Source organism: Amborella trichopoda, chromosome 1 (assembly GCF_054954075.1).
Source record: "Amborella trichopoda isolate Santa Cruz 75 chromosome 1, AtrichopodaSantaCruz75HAP2 v2.0, whole genome shotgun sequence".
NCBI lineage: Eukaryota > Viridiplantae > Streptophyta > Magnoliopsida > Amborellales > Amborellaceae > Amborella > Amborella trichopoda.
In genome coordinates, this window is record NC_142336.1 from 46,741,500 (window position 1) to 46,759,901 (window position 18,402).

Sequence of the window (18,402 nt, forward strand, 5' to 3'; positions counted from 1 at the left end):
TGGACGGTGATGAAGGTAGGCAAAATCACTGTTCATTTTCACCTATAGGAGTTGAAAAGACTTTTCCATATATATATATATATATATATATATATATTGAATTTCAAAAAAGTACATCTTGCAACACATCTGAAATTCCAGATGTCCATTTTCAAGATTTTCATGTGTTTGTAGATCTGACTTTTTGAATCATTTTTTTAGTGTTAGCAAAAAAAATTGATGGAGCGCGAGACCAATCCAAGATCAGAGAACAGATGCCATGAGATCGGTGATCGCAAAGCCCAAATTTTTCTTGAGCCCTTCACTTTTAGAGAGAGAGAAAACACTTATTTCTTGTGTTTTACATCCTCTCTCTGGCTTCCTATTTTATAGGGAGAATAAGGGGCAACCGTTGTATTTCTCCAACGGGTCTCTGAGAAATTAAGGGGTTCCTTAATCTCCAATGGGTCTCTGAGAAGGGTTTCCTTTATCTCCAACGGGTTTCTGAAGGGTTACGTTGATATGGATATGATCGTTGGATGAAGGGTTACATTCACATAGATATGACCAATAGATATATTGAATTCCCGCAAATGTAGGCTAAGATACGTAAGGCCTCATAGCCATACATGTCAATATCTCCCACTTGGCTATGACAGCCAATGCACTCCCACTTTTGAGTATGACTTTAAGAAAATATCTTGTCATGAGGTTTTTCTCACGCTTTTGCGGATGTGCATCTCATAACAAACGTCTATCATGAGGATTTCCACGATAATGCAGATTTGTCACTCATGAAAACTGACTGACTTAAATATTTTTAAGTCCTATTAAGCTAGTGTGCTCAGACAGTAGTTCAACACTTAGACTATCCCTTTGTTAATGGATCAGTGATCATATCTGATAAGGACCCTCCCTTTGTCAATGGATCAATTATCATATCTGATGAGGGTAAGTAACTAACAGTTACTTCACTTTTCTCAACTACATCTTGAATGTAGTGATATTAGATATCTATATGTCTTCTTTTGAAGCTATTTGCACCACTTTGAATTAATTTAATTGCATTCTGATTATCATAAAATATTTGGATCGATCCGTCGATTATTTGCAGCTTCAAGTTATCTATGAAACGTTTTATCCAGACAGCGAAAGTACAAGCAGTGTTGCATGTAATGTATTCAGCTTCTTGTGTGTACCTAGCTATACACCTTTGTTTTTTGCTAGACCAAGAAACAACTGCCCCTCCAAAAAGGAAAATATATCATGAGGTGGACTTACTATTGTCCTTATCCCCAGCCAAATCTGTATCTGAATATCCTATAACTTCAAGCTTATTTGCTTGAAAACACAATTTTAGATGTTTTGTTCCCTTAATGTATCTTATAATTCTTTTTATTGCTTTCCAATGAGCTATGCTTGGATTACTTTGATATCTACTAACAAGTCCTACGACATAACTCAAATCTAGCATTGTACATCTTACTACATATATCAAGCTACCAATAGCTTGTGCATAGGGAACGTTAGGCTTTTCTTATCCTTCTACTAGACAATCATTCCTAAACAACGTTACTCCTTTTTCAATAAGAGTAGACAATGGGTTACAATTTTCTATTTTAAATCTTTTGATAACAGAGGCAAGATATCTTTCTTGTCTCAAGCACGTCATTTTTTATTTTTTATCTCTAGTTATTTTTATGCCTAGGACATAAGATGCTTTTTACATATCTTTCATTTCAAACCGAGAAGAAAGCCAAGACTGAGTCTTACCAATTATTTCTAAGTCATTTCCAGCTATTAGGATATCATCTACATATAATGAGAGTATTGTGAATTTACTCTCACTCTTCAAAATATACACACAATAATCCAATCTATTTACTTCTATAGGATGACATCATGAAATGTTAAGTACCATTGTCTTGAAGATTGTTTTAAACCATATAAAGACTTATTTAATTTGTATACTTTAATTTCTTGATCTTTAATTATGAAACCGTCAGATTGCTTCATGTAGACGGTTTCCTCTAGTTCACCATTCAGGAATGCAGTATTTATATACATTTGATAAAGTTCTAGGACATAATATGCAATTATTGTCAAAATTATTCTAATGGATATAAACGTTACAACTAGAAAATAAGTGTCGACATATTCGACTCCCTTTCTTTGGGTAAAACCCTTTGCTACTAACCTAGCTTTAAATTTATCAAGTGATCCATCAGATTTTAACTTCCTTTTAAGTACCCATTTAGAACCTATAGGTTTTCTATCTTATGATAAATCACATAAATCTCAAACTTTATTTTTCTCAATAGAATCAAATTCTTCTTTCATGGCAATAAGTCATTCTTGAAATTCTTATGACTTCATAGCATCGTTGAGATCAAAAGGGTCATGGTTTTCATCTAGATCAATAAGGTTGTCTATCTCCTCACTCATATAGACATATAAATCATTAAGGTATGATGGAGGAGCTCTAGACCTCTTTTGACCACTTAACATTGGGTGTGTGTACTTCAACATCATCATGTTGATCAGGGTTATCCATATCCACTGTAGGTAGTGATTCCAAGTCATCTATGTTATTAATTGGATTGTCATTATCCATTACATGTAGGTTTTTTTCAATAAAATCTTCTAGAAACTCAGCATCTCTGCTTTCAATGAGCTCCTTATCTTTATGATAAAATCGATATCACTTTGATCATTTGGGGTATCCTATAAAATTGTAAACTAGAGTTTTATTTTCTAACTTATTTCTATGCTGATATGGAATTATGACATGCGCAATCAACCCCCACTTCTTTAAGTTTGATAGATCAGGTTTTCTACATATCCACAATTCATAAGGGGTAGAATCTATTGCCTTAGTTGTTAAGAATATACATGGATGTGCTTATTGCTTCTCCCCAAAAGGTCTTGGGTAGATTAGCATGAGCCATTATGAATCTAGTCATTTCTAAGAGCTATTATGCCTTTCAGCTATTCCATTTTGTTGTGGCGTATAAGGCATAGTAATATATTTTTTAATACCATATTCTTGGCAATAAGCATTGAAAGCTTCAGATGTATATTCACCTCCCCTATCAATTCTAAGAACTCTAATATTCCTACCCAATTGATTTTCTACTTTCTTTTTATATATTTTGAATTTTTTTAAAGCTTCTGATTTATGATGAATTAGATAAACATATCTAAATCTAGATAAAAGTGATGAAGTATGACATCCCTCTATGAGTTTTAACATGAAGAGGCCCACAAATGCATGAGTGGAACACATTCAATAACTCATTAACTCTCTCCCCTTTATTGAATGATTTCCTAGTCATTTTTCCTGACAAGCAATGCTGGCAGGTTGGAAATTTCACATAACTTAGATTTGGGATAAGACCCTTCTTTATTAATCTATTTATTTTGTCTTTTCTTATGAGGCCAAGCCTAAGATGCCAAGTATATGCATCAACAACCATTATATAATCAATATAACCATAATAAGATGAAATTTTATTATCAACTTTCTCATTTACATAAAGTAGGAACAAGTTGTGGTCATCAACTAACTGTCCCCAAGAATAAATTTATCTACATTTTCTAATGATACTTTCAATGATCAAAAGCGGACTTCAAAGCCCTTTCTAATGAGCAAGGGAACAAATACAATATTTCGCCTAAAAGAAGGGACAAAATATACATCAGTTAATACAATGTCGGTTGTCCCTACAAGTTCCTACAACTAATACATTAGAATGGGTGTTGTTCATCATGTAGATGCGTTTCTCCTCGGCTTTTATTTCTTGAAAGTCTTCGAATAGGTCTCTTGAGCTTGTGATATGTCGATTAGCGCCTGAGTCTACCCACCATCCTTTGATGTCATGGTCCGCCATCAGGCACTCAGAGACGACACAAACAGCTTCACGCCTTTTGCTTTAATTCCCACTATTCTTTGGATTTTGCGGGTTTCTATTTTGTGGGCAGGGGGTTTCTTCAATTCCTCTTATTAAACTTCCCTTAACATTTCCGATTATGTGGATTGGGTTGGTTAAATTTGGGAGGTCCTTGAGTAAGCATGAGTTCACTCATTTTATCTTTGTTCATATGCTTTTGCTCTAAAGCTTGTTGCATAGGAAAGTCGCCTAATGTAAGAGATTTTACAATCAATCTAAGTACAATTGTTACCATCCTCATGAAGGTGGAAGACTGTTTAAAATAGTAGAAACTTGCATGCACTCGGGGATTTCATTCCTAGCAATAGCTAAATCCTTAGTCATAACGAGCATCTTGTTGACATGTTCCACTACATTATTACCCTCATTCATCTTAAATGAATTATATTGCTCTAATAGCAATTGGAGGTGTGTTTCAGAGGTTGAGTCATATTTAGTTTTTATTGCTTCTAGTATTTTTTTAGATGTTTCATGATGCTCGAAAACCTTAATAAGGTCATCTTGCATAAAAGTTAACATGGACATTTTCGCTATGAGGTCATCTTCTAAAAAAATTTCTAGCTTTTTTCTTTCTTCTTCAGTTGGTTTTTCATCAACTTTTGGTGGATCTTCTCTTAGTACATATATTATTCTATCTTGGATGAGAAGATATTTCATTTTCCTATTCTACATCCCAAAATTATTTCCATTCAATTTCTCAACTTTAGAAAGTTCAACCATTATAATTCTACTGGCCACTGGCTAAGATTTGTGTGAGCAAACTAATTCTTTCTAAGTTCTAAAGAAGTTAAGCAGGGCACCAAAAAATTAATATGTGGTCAATTCTTGTACAGAGAGAGCTGCAATTATTTCATAAACAATATCAACTATTAATTGATGCCTTAACAGAAAACCAAGTGTAATATAAAAAAAAATTCCTCTTTATATAATTTATCAATGGTGCAAGAGCAATATCAAAGTGTGTGAGCCCCTATAATAAAAGAACAAATATCAAGTATCAATTTCTATATCACACCAAGGAAATAAGTGCATTAATTGCATTCAAATATCAACAATAAAATAAATAAATAAATAATGGAACAATAAAATACCTAATTGTAACAATAATTTACAAGCATTGTGCTGGTAAGATGAGGGGTCTCTTTACAAGAGGTTAAGGCCTCTTGTCTTTACAAGATGTTAAGGCCTCGATTCCTGCCCCTTCTACATTGTTTTGAAACTGGAAAGTAGCTTGTGAAGATAAGATAGGGGCATGGTGTCTTTACAAGAGGTTAAGGCCTCAATTCCTGCCCCTTGCACATTGTCTTAAAACTTGAAAGTAGCTTGTGAAGATGAGATATGGGCACGTCGCCCGAGAAGCGGGGGCTTCTCCTATGTACGTCCTTACAGCAAAAGAGGCCTTGTCGTTATAACGAAAGATGTCTTCTCCTGTCTACGTCGGCACAGTTGTATTTTTTTGAAAAAAACGATATACGGCTATTTATATTTAAAAAAAAATTCAGCCACACAGATTATTTTATTTACAAAGGCGATTATATATCTGTGATACAAAATTCTACCATATGAAATCTAAAATATCTATCTTTCCATATCACTTTGTAATTCCAAGCAATCTATTAACCAAAGATATATATGCTAATCCTTTAAACAATATGTGCTTATCAAAATGCACGTAACTATACAATCCTTTAAACAATACGTATGTATCAATCCTTTAAATAATACGTGATATTCAGTGATAATCAGTGGTATCCACTTAAATTCACTGCAATAATACCGATAGAGGTTTATTATTTTGAAAACATGTGAATAAGATAAAATATATACTTCACGTATTCCTTACCATTAAAGATATACTTGAATATATGTGAATCCAGTATAAGATAAGTGTGAACAATATAAGATAAAGCATGAGCGTGAGTAGTATAAGATAAAACGTGAGTGTGAGTAATTTAAGATAAAACAATATGGAAGATGGAACATGATCGCTCTGATACCAATGTTAGCGAAAAAATTTGATGGAGCGCGAGAACAACCCAAGATCAGAGAACAGATGCCGTGAGGCTGGTGATCGCAGAACATTGATTTTTTTTGAGCCCTTCACTTTTAGAGAGAGAGATAATACCTATTTCTTGTGTTTTACATCATTTCTTTGGCTTCCCATTTTTTATGGAGAAAAAGGGGTAACCGTTGTATTTCTCCAACGGGTCTCTGAGAAAATGACGGGTTACCTGATCTCCAACGGGTTTCTAAAAGGTTATGTTGATATGGATATAACCGTTGGACGTAGGGTTACATTCATATGAATATGACCGTTGGATATATTAAATTCCCACATATGCAGGCTAAGATACGTAAGGCCTCATAGCCATACGTGTCAACATTGAGTTTAAAATATTTTATAATTAGAGATAAATATGGATTCTCAAGCTATCCTAAAAACTTTTACACCAAAATTATATTTTATGATAAAATTTGGAGGTGCGACGTATTTTGATTGTTTAATGTTGCAATGTGATGCAAACCACGACCTTACTTAAATAATATATCATCTAAATTTTAAGAGTTATTTGTTTTTTATTTTTCAGAAATTTATAAAGAAATTATTTTTATGGAATTAATATATAGTCCAACATATTTTCTAGTTTGCACTTAACTCCCACTTTTTTTTGCTATTTTTTAATTCTTATTGTACCCTCTATTCAGACATTCGAAGTCTGAATTAAGGGCAATGATGTGATGCAACGGTTGTATAGTATTACTATACAACAATCTTGAAAAACCATGTTATGGCTATTTGTTTGATCCAAATTTTAAAATATACACTCTTTTCATTCTATTGAACAATCACAAAAAAGAACTCCTTCACTACTCCAAACCTCTACACCTGGAGGCTAAGCACACAGAGGCAGAAATCCTAAGGTCTCCACCCCATGCACACACCTAAGAGCTCGTGGTCCAACCACTTGAACCACACCTCGGGGCAACCTTCGTGCTGCCTGGAACTCGCCTTCAAGGGTAGGCCTTCTCAAGTCAAACCCTACGTGCGTCATGCATCCCACAGCCCGGGACAGTGCCAGTTCGACGTCAGCTCGAGCACATGAGGGTCGACCACTTTGTCCTCCCTCTCACCATACACATCTTTACCCTGTGAAAAATGGGCTTCCACTAGGTCCCTCATAGACACGAGCTCGTGGGTCTCAACCTCTTAAGGTGGAACCAGTTGAGTAAACCCGGGCTGACCCTCATGTCACCCGGATAGCTAACCCTAAAGGTGCACACGCACCGACTTTGCAGGTTCCATTCCGACCCCGACTCAGGCGGAGTCATGAACCAACTTAGAAAACTTTTTAGCCCAATTAACATAAATCGTCCATTTTGATAAATGTATAGATCTAGGCCTTAGAAGAATATATATATTTTTTCAATTTTTTTACATGGCTTTATTATCATTAGATGAACAATGTTTAAAAAAAAAAAAAAAAATTTGATTTTGAGTTTGTAAAGATTAAGATCTTAAAATTCAATAAATGAATGGTCTAGATTCGTTGCTAAAGGGAACTCATTTTGGCCATATCTAGGGTCCAAATTGAACTTTTTTTTTTTTTTTTTTTGAGATTGATTATTAAGATGAAGAGAGTGTTGTGTAAAATTTGGGTCATACAAATATCAAAAACACGGTTTTTTAGAAGTGTGTTTGCATTATACTATGATACAACCGTTGCATTTGATCACTGCCCCTGAATTAATGTCTTTCGTTAATGAATGGAAATGTGGTTTGGACATTGGATCTCCGAACTCATTTTTTGACACTGGGTAGGTAAGCATCCAATGTTTGAACTGTTCTTCCACTCAAAAAAATACTATTTTTTTTTATTTTAATAGAAGAGTGGTTCCGATAATATCAATCCCAGCCCAGGGACCAAAAAAAAAGTTGGTTCAAACTACCGTACAAACCACTATTCCACTAAAAAATAAAATACTTGCCTTTTTTTGGTCTGAATTTAATATGTGGATTGATAATGAGGCCTTGTGGATGGAGCTAGAACTCGTTAGAATGGTTGGTTTCGATTTGATTCCATGCACTAAGAGGGCATAGAGATTACCTTTGCCAATATTTTAGAAGTAGAAAATAGCAAATATGGAAGTGTGACTGAAGAACTCAATGAAGTTTCTATTCGTTCTCACAAATTTAACAAACAATTGAGAAAATTATAAGACCCTCACAATTCCCCTAAGACAGTTCATGATCAAAATGTATTTGTTCATGAAAAGGCGAACGAGCCGAGTCAAATCATACCAGACCCAGCCCGGAGCGACCCACGAGACCCACATTTTGCTGCAAACCTGGCCCAAATACAACCTAGGCCAAAGACGGTCGGCACAACCTGATTTAATGGGAGGATCAAAGAATTTCAACTTGTCGAGTTGGGTTTCGAATCTATAGTTGGCTGTCTTGAAAGGATTGTTAAGAGAGACGAAGATTCTAGTTGTTGGCTCTTGAGAGAAGTTAAGAGTGGGTAGTTTTGAAACCTGATCCAAGAATCCATCAGATGAAAAAGAAGCATATGAAAGTCTTATATAGATAAATGAAAGCTGATAAGATCATACCTACACTTGCTAATACATGATACTACACCTAAGCTTCCCATGTATATTGATTATAATATACACCTTCTATACTAATCATGTCTGACAATATACATTTTCTTTAGCGAAATTAAGCCTCCAAAGGGGGGGAAAGAGAAACTAGAAAGCAGGCTTGAAAGGGCACAAAGACTTGTCAAATGAGAACAAGTGAGGTTTTGGGTAATGGGAGTTGAGTTAAGCTCCATCTGGTTCTGGTTCTGGTTTTGATCCAGATGGTTCTCAATTGCATGGTTTTGGGGGTTGGCTTCTCTTGACACGGTGGGTTGCCATGCTGGGTACCCAACAGATTCATCGCCTTGTAACCTTTTCCACCTCTTTCTGATGCCAAATCCCATCTTCATAGAAAATAGACCCAACTTTGATTGATAGACCCAACTTTGATTAAAGCAATGTTCTAAAACATGAATAGTTTCCTGGCTGGACAGATTCAGATCGCGAATTCCAGCTGCATCGAACCAACGCTCTGTCGTGTGAATTTATACCAAAAAAGTTCAGATATTATTTCTAAATTTAAAATATATATATATATAATAACTTTTTTAAAAAAGGGGGGGCAACCAGGTGACTCAGCCTATCTAGATCACGTCTAGTACATTGACAGCCCTTACCGGGTTATCTGGCAAAATTAAGCAAGCACCAATAAAAGGGATTGATAAGGAACTGAGTCAGTTACCATCGACTCCTGATCTAGGCTGCCATTTTGTAAGCCCTGGGACTCAATAGAGTGTTAAAAAGTCCAACAAAACCTTTCCTCTCAAAGTGGCAAACGACTGCATCATAAGTATATCTGCTTATATACCGGTCTCAGTTCCTATTTCTATCAATGCTAATCCCTTTCAAAAACTACTAGCAGTTTCAAAAAATTGCTAACCCACTAGTAACTGTCAAAAAAAGAAATAAAAGTTTTAACTCATATATTTTACTTATTTTAGATCTTTTAGGGAACGATAGTGTAGAGATGAATGGGAGGTACTAACTGCCACTGCGGTGTTTCATCTCTAATCTCCACTCTCAAAATGTACGGTGGACACATGCCTGTGTATTTCCCATCCCAGCACTCATATTATGTGGATGATACCCTTTGCTTGAAAATAAAATTCTCTCCTTTAAATACGATATCCTAGTAAATGGGAGTGGTATGGCTCTCATCCACATCATATCAAATCGTTAAAAGCAATCTCTCTCTCCCTCTCCCTCTCCCTCTATATGAGGTGGCAGCTCTTGCCCCAAGCTCTTAAAATGCGGCACCTGCCAGCAAACTAATTTTCCCTAATCATTGTGTCAAAAATTGATTGATTCTGTTCTGAAATTCTTTCAGATGAATCCTGCATTTGCAAGATCAATAAGAATTATGGTTTTCTTTTTTCTTTTTTTGTTAACAAATTGACACTTTTTTTGCTATTTCAATGCTACTCGTGAGAAGCATCTGCATCACCAATAAATTTCATGCAATAATGTGACGTTGTAAGACAAGCAAATAGAGCAAATAGAGAGAGCATCCACATCAAAATGAACCAATTAAAGGAAAAAGCAATCATTTTCAGATGACAGAGAACAGAAGTGCTCATTCGTGCCAAACTAACAACCCACAGTGTAATATCCTGGTTTATATCATTGAAAAATAAGGGGAAAATTATAAGTAGCTCAATCACTGATGGCAAATAGGCGCCAACACTCAATTTGGATGTCCTCCTTGAACATACAGATCATGTCCTCTACAAGTCCAAAGCGGCTCCTACAACAATGTACTCTAGTGAAATCCCCCAATGCAATCATCCTCGGCATGTCATGCATTAAGGAAAATCCAAACGTACATTCTGCATCGGCTATGTACTGTTAAAGGAGTTAAAACGGAAAAACATCGTGTAGAGCAAATGTGGCCTAACCAGCTTTCAATAAGATATAGGGAAGTGTGCATGTTTCCCACCATAACCATGAATCTACCATCATCAGGAACAAAAAGCTAAAATCTAGAAGATGTGCCAATTCTGTGATTGATGCAAATGGGAAACCACATTCAATCAGAGCAACATCTAGGAAGGCAGAAAGGCCATTTTTGAAACACCAGTAGGATGTAATGGTGGTAGGAATGAGATACAAAATATTAAGAAAATAAATTGGCAGTAGGAAAAAGGAAAAGCATATGATACACAGCCTGCAAATGCTGCCAACAATGTGTTGAATATCTATACCCAATTTTTCATCCATATGTTGAATAGCAACAAATTTATTGCAAATCTAGAGTTCAAATGGCTGGAAGCATATTTTTCACAAACAAATCTAGAGTTCAAATGTGCTTTATTGGCAGGCATTCAGTTTGCTTGGGGGCAGGTCAAGTGTTCAATCCCGCGAAGCTTGCCTCCAATAAAAACCACACACTAACCTACCTGAAATAGGAAGCAGCAACTTCGATAGCAGACAAGATGGTCTTTATCATTTAAGAGTCAAAAAAAAGAAAAAAAGGAATCACTAAATAGAGAGTCAAAGTTTACAGCAAATAAGGAAGGTTATACCCAATGGAATACTAAAAGGAGATGTAATGCATCATGAACACAATGAACAAACCCACATTTAAATGATTTCATAACTACTCAATATGCCTTAAGGACCAATTCCATGACCTCTATTTCTTTGTCCCAGAAATATTCCAAAAAATGCCTGAAGAAGTATCATCTACAAAACCTAGGAAACATGTGCCTCCCATATATTATTGAATTTAAGATTAACTGCAACATCAACCCTATTAGCATAATATCTCGATCAACAAGACCATGCTCACAGGCCACCCACTGAAGAATTTGACATGATGCAAAGAGCAAAGAGATAGACAATCATGGCTCATGCATCTGAGCTCCTATAAAAACTATATGGTACATTGGCTAATCGAAGAAAAAGCTCACCCTTTCACATGTAGACCATAATACCCTGAATGATGGAGTGTCCATCCTCAGCATGCCTTTGCCAATCCACCACAAAATCCCATGCCTAACCTACAGAGATGGCTAACATAAAATCCTCATAATCCCAATTCTCAATATAGCCTCATAGACCATCAATGATCCATATGAAATTATATTTATGTATCACATTCTTAAAGGCCGCCCATGAGGTAGATAGGCAGCATTTCTTGATATCTTTCATCCCTCTGCTCTTCAGAAGAAGACAAATAGACGTGACAACAGCAATACAGAAAACCACCTAGCATCCATGAAAGCCAATGTGTCCTACAAAATCTATTTGAACCACCTTTCTTCATAGTAAAAGATATGCCAAAAATCATGAACTAGAACATCAATTATCTTGGAAATGAACAGCGTGTACATACCTCCTCTTCAAATAGCACAAAGTAAGCCACATAAAGCAAAGGTGGACCTCATCATTCAGCAATATATTGCATCTCTTTGTTGACTTCTGACCCGACTCTGCACTCTTTACCCATATGTAGAAAACATAGACTTAAATATTTATGGCCATCATAATTGCTGCCTATTGAAAGCCTCAAAGTCAAAATACACACACAATAAGAAGACAAGCCTTTCCAAAGATTAATAGGCTAAACGCTCTATGCCAAATTTAAACCTTCATCCCTAACTAGCCCACTTCCCTCAAGCGCCTTCAACAGCAACAATGTCTCTCATCTTAAGAGATACCCTGACCATCCTTTGCCATGCCTTTCCTTTTGGATTGGACAGTTGAAGTTTCCCCAGACTCCAGAGAACGTACAACGGACCATTCCTCCACTTTGAATTATTAAACTATCTATTAGCCAATTCCAAAACCCTAATATATAAGCCATGAAATCTCGCATATACAAAAAATTTAACCCTTTAACATAAAGTTAGACACCCACAACAGCACGCATTTAGAAATTGGTACCAACATATCATTTTACATAAAGGGATAGTGATGCCAAGTTATGGAGGAACGGGCCCGTAAACTCCCATGTGTATTTCATATCCGAACTGTGTACACAGTGGCATTAGCTATCGAAAGCCTTGAGGCTTATTGTGGAACCTTTGTGCTGAAACATATGACTAATAACATGTTGCAGCAAGAATTAAACGCCTATTTAGATAGCATCTTAAATAGGCTATTTCCCGACCATATGCCAAAGTTACCTTGCTAAGTTTGACACAACTGCCCAAAATTCCATGCTTATGCAGCATACTCTAATATTAGATATGGACATTCCCGTACTTGATATCAACATTCCAATGCCTGATATCAGAACTCATCATGGGAATCAAAGATTGTAATGCATATTACAGTTCATTCAAATTCGTAAGTCACTAATCAAGCAGGAAACCAACTAGCAATGAAGTTACTACCAATAATAGCACTATGAGCAATGGTAAGTGGAGGAAGAAGAGTAACAATAAGTACAACAATCTTAACTTCGATTTCAACCAAAATGCTGACATCAAAGCCTTACCTATAACATAGGAAAAGGGAGAGTAAACAATCTTAACTTTGAATTCAATCAAAATGCTGAACATCAAAGCCTTACTTATAACATAAACAAAGGGAGCGAGTGTCAGGTGAAAAGGTATTCATTTTCAAAAATGTTACATGGGTGGTGAAAGCAGATGATATCAGAGTACAAATTACGATTATCTCCCCCAACAAGAAAAATAGGTAAGGAAAAAAAGTAGGAAAAGCCACTAAACAAAAGAAATCAGTGACAAACCCTTCAAATTTTCCTCAAAATGAACACATCAGTCTCGTCAAACGCATACTCGGGATGCAGATCCTCATGCCTCACCTTCTCCACCCTAAAAAACCTGGGACACATCTCCCAGAACAACCTATCGGCCTCCGGCGACCTCAACTGGTACCCCAAAAGCACCACACTCTCCGGCCCGCAAAGCTTCTCCATGGTCATCAACAGGGGCTCCACCCCATTCTCCAAATAAACAACGTCAGTCGCGATCACAAAATCGAAAGGAGGCTTAAGCGCTCTAACTTGCTGCTCATTGTTCCAATACAACTGAACTGCTCTAGGCTTGGTGACACCAGAAAAACAACGAAGGTTCCTTTTGAGGTTTCGCTTAAGCGCGGGCATAACAGGGGCAATGTCGGTTAGGGTTACGTCGAGGCCGAGGAGCGCGAGGGCCATGCCAGCAGGGCCGCAGCCTGAGCCAAGCTCGATGGCTCGGCGACTGCGTAAGGGGAAGAGAAAGGAGTAGGGATTTTCTGGTTGGGGAGAGGTTGAGAGCACCCATCGTTCCACGAATTTGGCCACGACGAGGGAACACGGCCACACGGAGGTGCCGACGTGCATCGAGCTGTTGTCTTGCTCGATGGTTAGGCTTTTGTCGCCGATGGGAAGCGAGATGACTGGGGAGTCCGTGAATTTCATGGTTTAGGGAGGGTTGGGAGGGTTGAGCTAAGCCAGGCGCGCGTGACTGAGGAAGTGCTGCCTCTTCGCTGAGAGGAAGGCTTTCGTGCTTTTTCTCTGCGTCGCCACTGGGGTGGCGGAACCGTCATGGGGTGTCTCGAATCGCGTCCGAGTTTAGCGCAAGCGAACCGGTAAAAAAATTTGAAAATATATTTGAAATTTCTTTAGAAATCATTTGAGTTTATTTTGCAGAAAAATCGATAGATACTCTATATAATTTGATGAAATTGTCAAATATGTATTCAAAGTCTAGTTCTTGTGTGAAGGTCATACTCATACTTTAACTGAGTGTTTAAAAGTTCGGCTGACTAACTCGGGGTCGGTCACTGACCGATCCAGATCTGACCCGATTCCAATGGTCATGTATGCAATAATTTTTTATTGGCCAACTAATTGGACCAATTGGCCGATTAGTACACTAATCTGTGATTTGTTCTAAAAATCGGCCGATAAGTGCATTGTCACAGTGTAGAGTTTACAAAGCTGTCCTTATAGCCATTTTTTTATATATTCTCCTCTCTTTTTTTCCCCTCTTCTTCTATGGGCCTGGATATTGTAGAAATGGGGGCTTAGCAATAAATTTATCTTTTTAAATATAATTTGATCCTAATTTTTAGAAAAATATATAATCTTTAACATGGAGATCATGAATATGAAAATAACATCAATTTTAAAACTATAAATAATAATTATATTAATAAATCATTTGGACCATTAGTTACACTTGTTTTTAGATGGACTACCAATTTGCATCCATCTTTATGATGGATGCTTTACACGTTTGGACCGCATATTGTATAAATGTTGTCCAGCCATGAGACAATTTTCTTTCTTCTATTTCTCTACTTAAAACTTTATATATTATTTAAAAAAATATTTGCTAACTGCAGGGTTTGCCGCCTTGGCGAGTAGACTCAGATGCACCAGAGTTGGTCGAGCGCACCAAGGTGCCAAGCCTGTAGGTTCCTCAAAGCGGGGATATAAAATTTATTCGTTGTTCATTTGATTTGATCTTCAATCTAATACCTACACCATCTCGAGGGGCGCATAGACACAGATATGAGAGAGAGAGAGATGGAAATTTATCAAAATTGTCACAAAAGACAAACAATTTTATATTTTACCTACAGTTTTAATTGAATTCCAAAATACCCAAAAAAAAAACAAGGTCTTGAGTTTAAATATTACAATATTTTATAATATATAATTATATTAATTATATTACTGTAATTTATATTATATAGTATATATTGATTACATATTATATAATATATAATATTAATATATATTTTTATTATTAATAATGTTCCTATGAGACCCTCCTACACTCATGTGTGTAGGACCCCAAAGGATCACCATTAAATTTGACATAGATCTCTAGAAATTTTATCACATAGGTGTGGGACTTGACTTTTCTACATATCCTTGCCAAATGTAATGCTGATCCTTTGGGGTCCTACACACATGGGTGTGGGAGGGTCTCATAGGATCATTACTCATTTATTATATATTGATCACTGAAAAAGTTTTGCTTCATGTGCCTAATCATTTTCTTCGAAATCCAATTACGATTATAATATTTATTTTTTTGCCTTTTTATGTGAAACATATAAAAAAATAATACATGTAAAATTTAAACATTTTTTACAATTTTTTTGAGATCTTTTGGGATTTTTTACCAAAATTACATTTTTCAAAACAAATCGGGGCACTAATCGGCCGATCTAGTTGGACTAATCGAATCGGGCCATAACCCACTAGTCAGCCCTATCCGTTGTTTAGAACGCTGGTTTAAAATGCATTAAATTTTAATAATGATATATTAAATATCAATAGTTTTAGAAAAACTAAACTTTTTTCTAAATAATATATATATAATCAAACAAAAATAATAAAATGTATGAGAAATCAAGTAAAAGCACCATCATCACCATCATCATATGAGTCTTGTCCTAATTATTTGGCATTGATTGCTCAAATCCTCTTCCGTCATTCCGCTCTATCAAAGATCACATTTTCAATCGGACAATAGGTCACCATATCTCTTCTCATTACAAAATAATTGTTTAAGTTATCCAACATAGCATAAAACAAAATTAAACGTAATATTTAAAAATAAACTTTCTAAAAAGGAGCCAATTTCTATGTGGCTAAGCCCAAATATATAGAAATGCGGGCCTCATAAGAAATCTATTTTTGCGATGGATTTTAATATTTAATTTTTAAGGACAAGTAATCTCTAACATGAAGATCATGAATATGAAAAAATAAATAAATTTTAAAAACTAAAAATAATAATTCTAGTAAGAAAACATTTGGAGCATTAGTTTCCATTATTTTTAGATGGAACACCTACTTGCATCTATCTTTAAGATGGATGCTTTACACTTTATGGACCGCATATGTAAAAATACGGTCCAGCCCATATGACATAATTTTCCTTCTTAAAAAACCCATGGCATATTTTCAGAAAGGGAAAGTATATAATGAGACCACTTATATAATGAGACCACTTACCTTTGGTACAAGGTGATTACAATAAATATTGACCATTGGATTGAAATTGGGTGGCTGCATTTATTTCATTGATCAAACTCAAAGTTCAAAATAAATTTTCTTGAACTTTGTGACACACCCAAGCTATCATGTTTCACATTGGATGGTTGTAAGTAATTGTGACCTCCCTATTCCAAATGTAAATGGTCTTATTGTATACAATCTATTTTAGAAAACCAAAGAATCAACCTAAAAGATTTTTTTATTATTAGCCTTGATTTCAAAATTTCAAGACCTGACATAAATAAATGACATTATATATTGAAGGCCCAAAGTTATAATTGACAAAACTTTATTTCAAAACTTCAAGACTTTTGGATCTTGAAAGTCCACCATAGAGGCATTTTAGAAAAATAACAAATTTGAAAAACTATATCAATATAATACAACATGCTGGCAGAAATTTCTGAATAACAACAATTAGGGAAATATCAGGGTAAATTTCTATATTTTCATCATCCTCGTCATCAAATCATTTTTTCCAACTAATTGGGGTTGACTACATGAATCTTGGTTTGCCATTCGACCATATTAGGAGACATGCCCTATAAGTCCCTATGTCTTTTTATCTCTACTTTTAACTTTGTTATTTTGGGCCTACACTTGTTGTTTATGAGCATTTCACTTGAATTAACTCGCTCGCATCTTTTAGTAAGTGTTGTACTCTATTTGCACCACATATGGCCAACTTACCCAAGTCTACAAAAATATATATGGGAAAAAAATGAAATAATTTACAGAACACTCAAAAAGAAAAAAAAAAAAAACTCCCTTGATATAGAAACCAAACCGGACTAGGTAGTTCCACTAGGGAATTGGTGAATAAGTGGCTTTTGCATTCGGTTCGGTGTATGAAAGGGCAACAATCGTGACTTGCAAACCGGCCGGTCCAACCAATAGACCGCTTGATCGACCAGTTTATGTAATGCACCGATAGGTCCAAAGTGGGGGAGGAAAAGAAGGTTTTTACCCTTGTCTTTTTTCATTTTTGTTTTTTTTTTTAAATGCCTTTCATCTTATTAAACAAGCTTAAGGGCAAACTCGTAAAAAACTTAAGTGTTCTATAAAAAATATTAAAGGGAGAGAGACCCATGAGATTATTTTTTTGAGAAAATATCATATTTTTAACTTCTATATGTCATCAAACCCAATAATTGAAAATATTACTTGTAAGAAAAAGGACTCCATCTTTTTTATCTTCCAACCCCCTAAACCCTTTTGACCATATATTATTGACATCAACAACTTATGAAATGACTCTATTTGTCTCTCTCTCTTTAAAACTCCATCTCTCTCATATCATTGTCTCTCTCTCTCAAAACTCCATCTCTCTCTAAAACCCAAACTCTATCTCTCTCTTTTCTCAAAACTCCATCTCTCTCCCTAAAACTCAAACTTCATCTCTCTGTAAAACCTAAACTCCATCTCTCTCTCTACAACTCCATATCTCTCTCATACATAAGAAGGTGTGCTCGTGTTCGAGCTCAAGCTAAACCCCTTGGCTGGTAAACTCGCCGAGAAGTGAAGAAAGAAAGATGGAGTTTTAGAGAGAGAGAGAGATGAAATTTGTATAGGGTACATTTTAGTGTTTGTTTGGGTCAAAAATTTATGGTCAAAGGGGTCTAGGGGCTGTAAAATAAAAAAGATGGAGATCTTTTGCTTACAAGTAATATTTTCAATTCTTGGGTCTCATGATATATGGAAGTAAAAAACAAGATATAATGAGATATTTTCCTTTTTTCTTTTTCTCTCTATCCCTCTCTCGCTCAAGCTTTAAAAACGTCAAAACCTCAAGCTTGAAGCATATTGTTCTTCCCACAAGTAATTTTTTTGTTGTATATATTAAATTTTTTTAATATTTAGTAATAT

At 35.6% G+C, this 18,402-nt stretch overlaps 1 protein-coding gene across 1 annotated transcript; it reads right to left on the bottom strand.

The window, feature by feature from the left end:
* Window positions 1-13,111: 13,111 nt before the first annotated feature.
* LOC18442288 (S-adenosyl-L-methionine-dependent methyltransferases superfamily protein) lies at window positions 13,112-14,005 on the bottom strand. The gene has a single exon (XM_006852511.4). It carries the CDS (start codon window positions 13,936-13,938, stop codon window positions 13,270-13,272), a length of 669 nt encoding a protein of 222 aa, XP_006852573.1. The 5' UTR covers window positions 13,939-14,005; the 3' UTR covers window positions 13,112-13,269.
* Window positions 14,006-18,402: the final 4,397 nt, after the last annotated feature.

Excerpts from the sequence above, each read along its gene's own strand:
- LOC18442288 (XM_006852511.4), bottom strand. The coding sequence starts at position 13,938 with ATGAAATTCACGGACTCCCCAGTCATCTCGCTTCCCATCGGCGACAAA.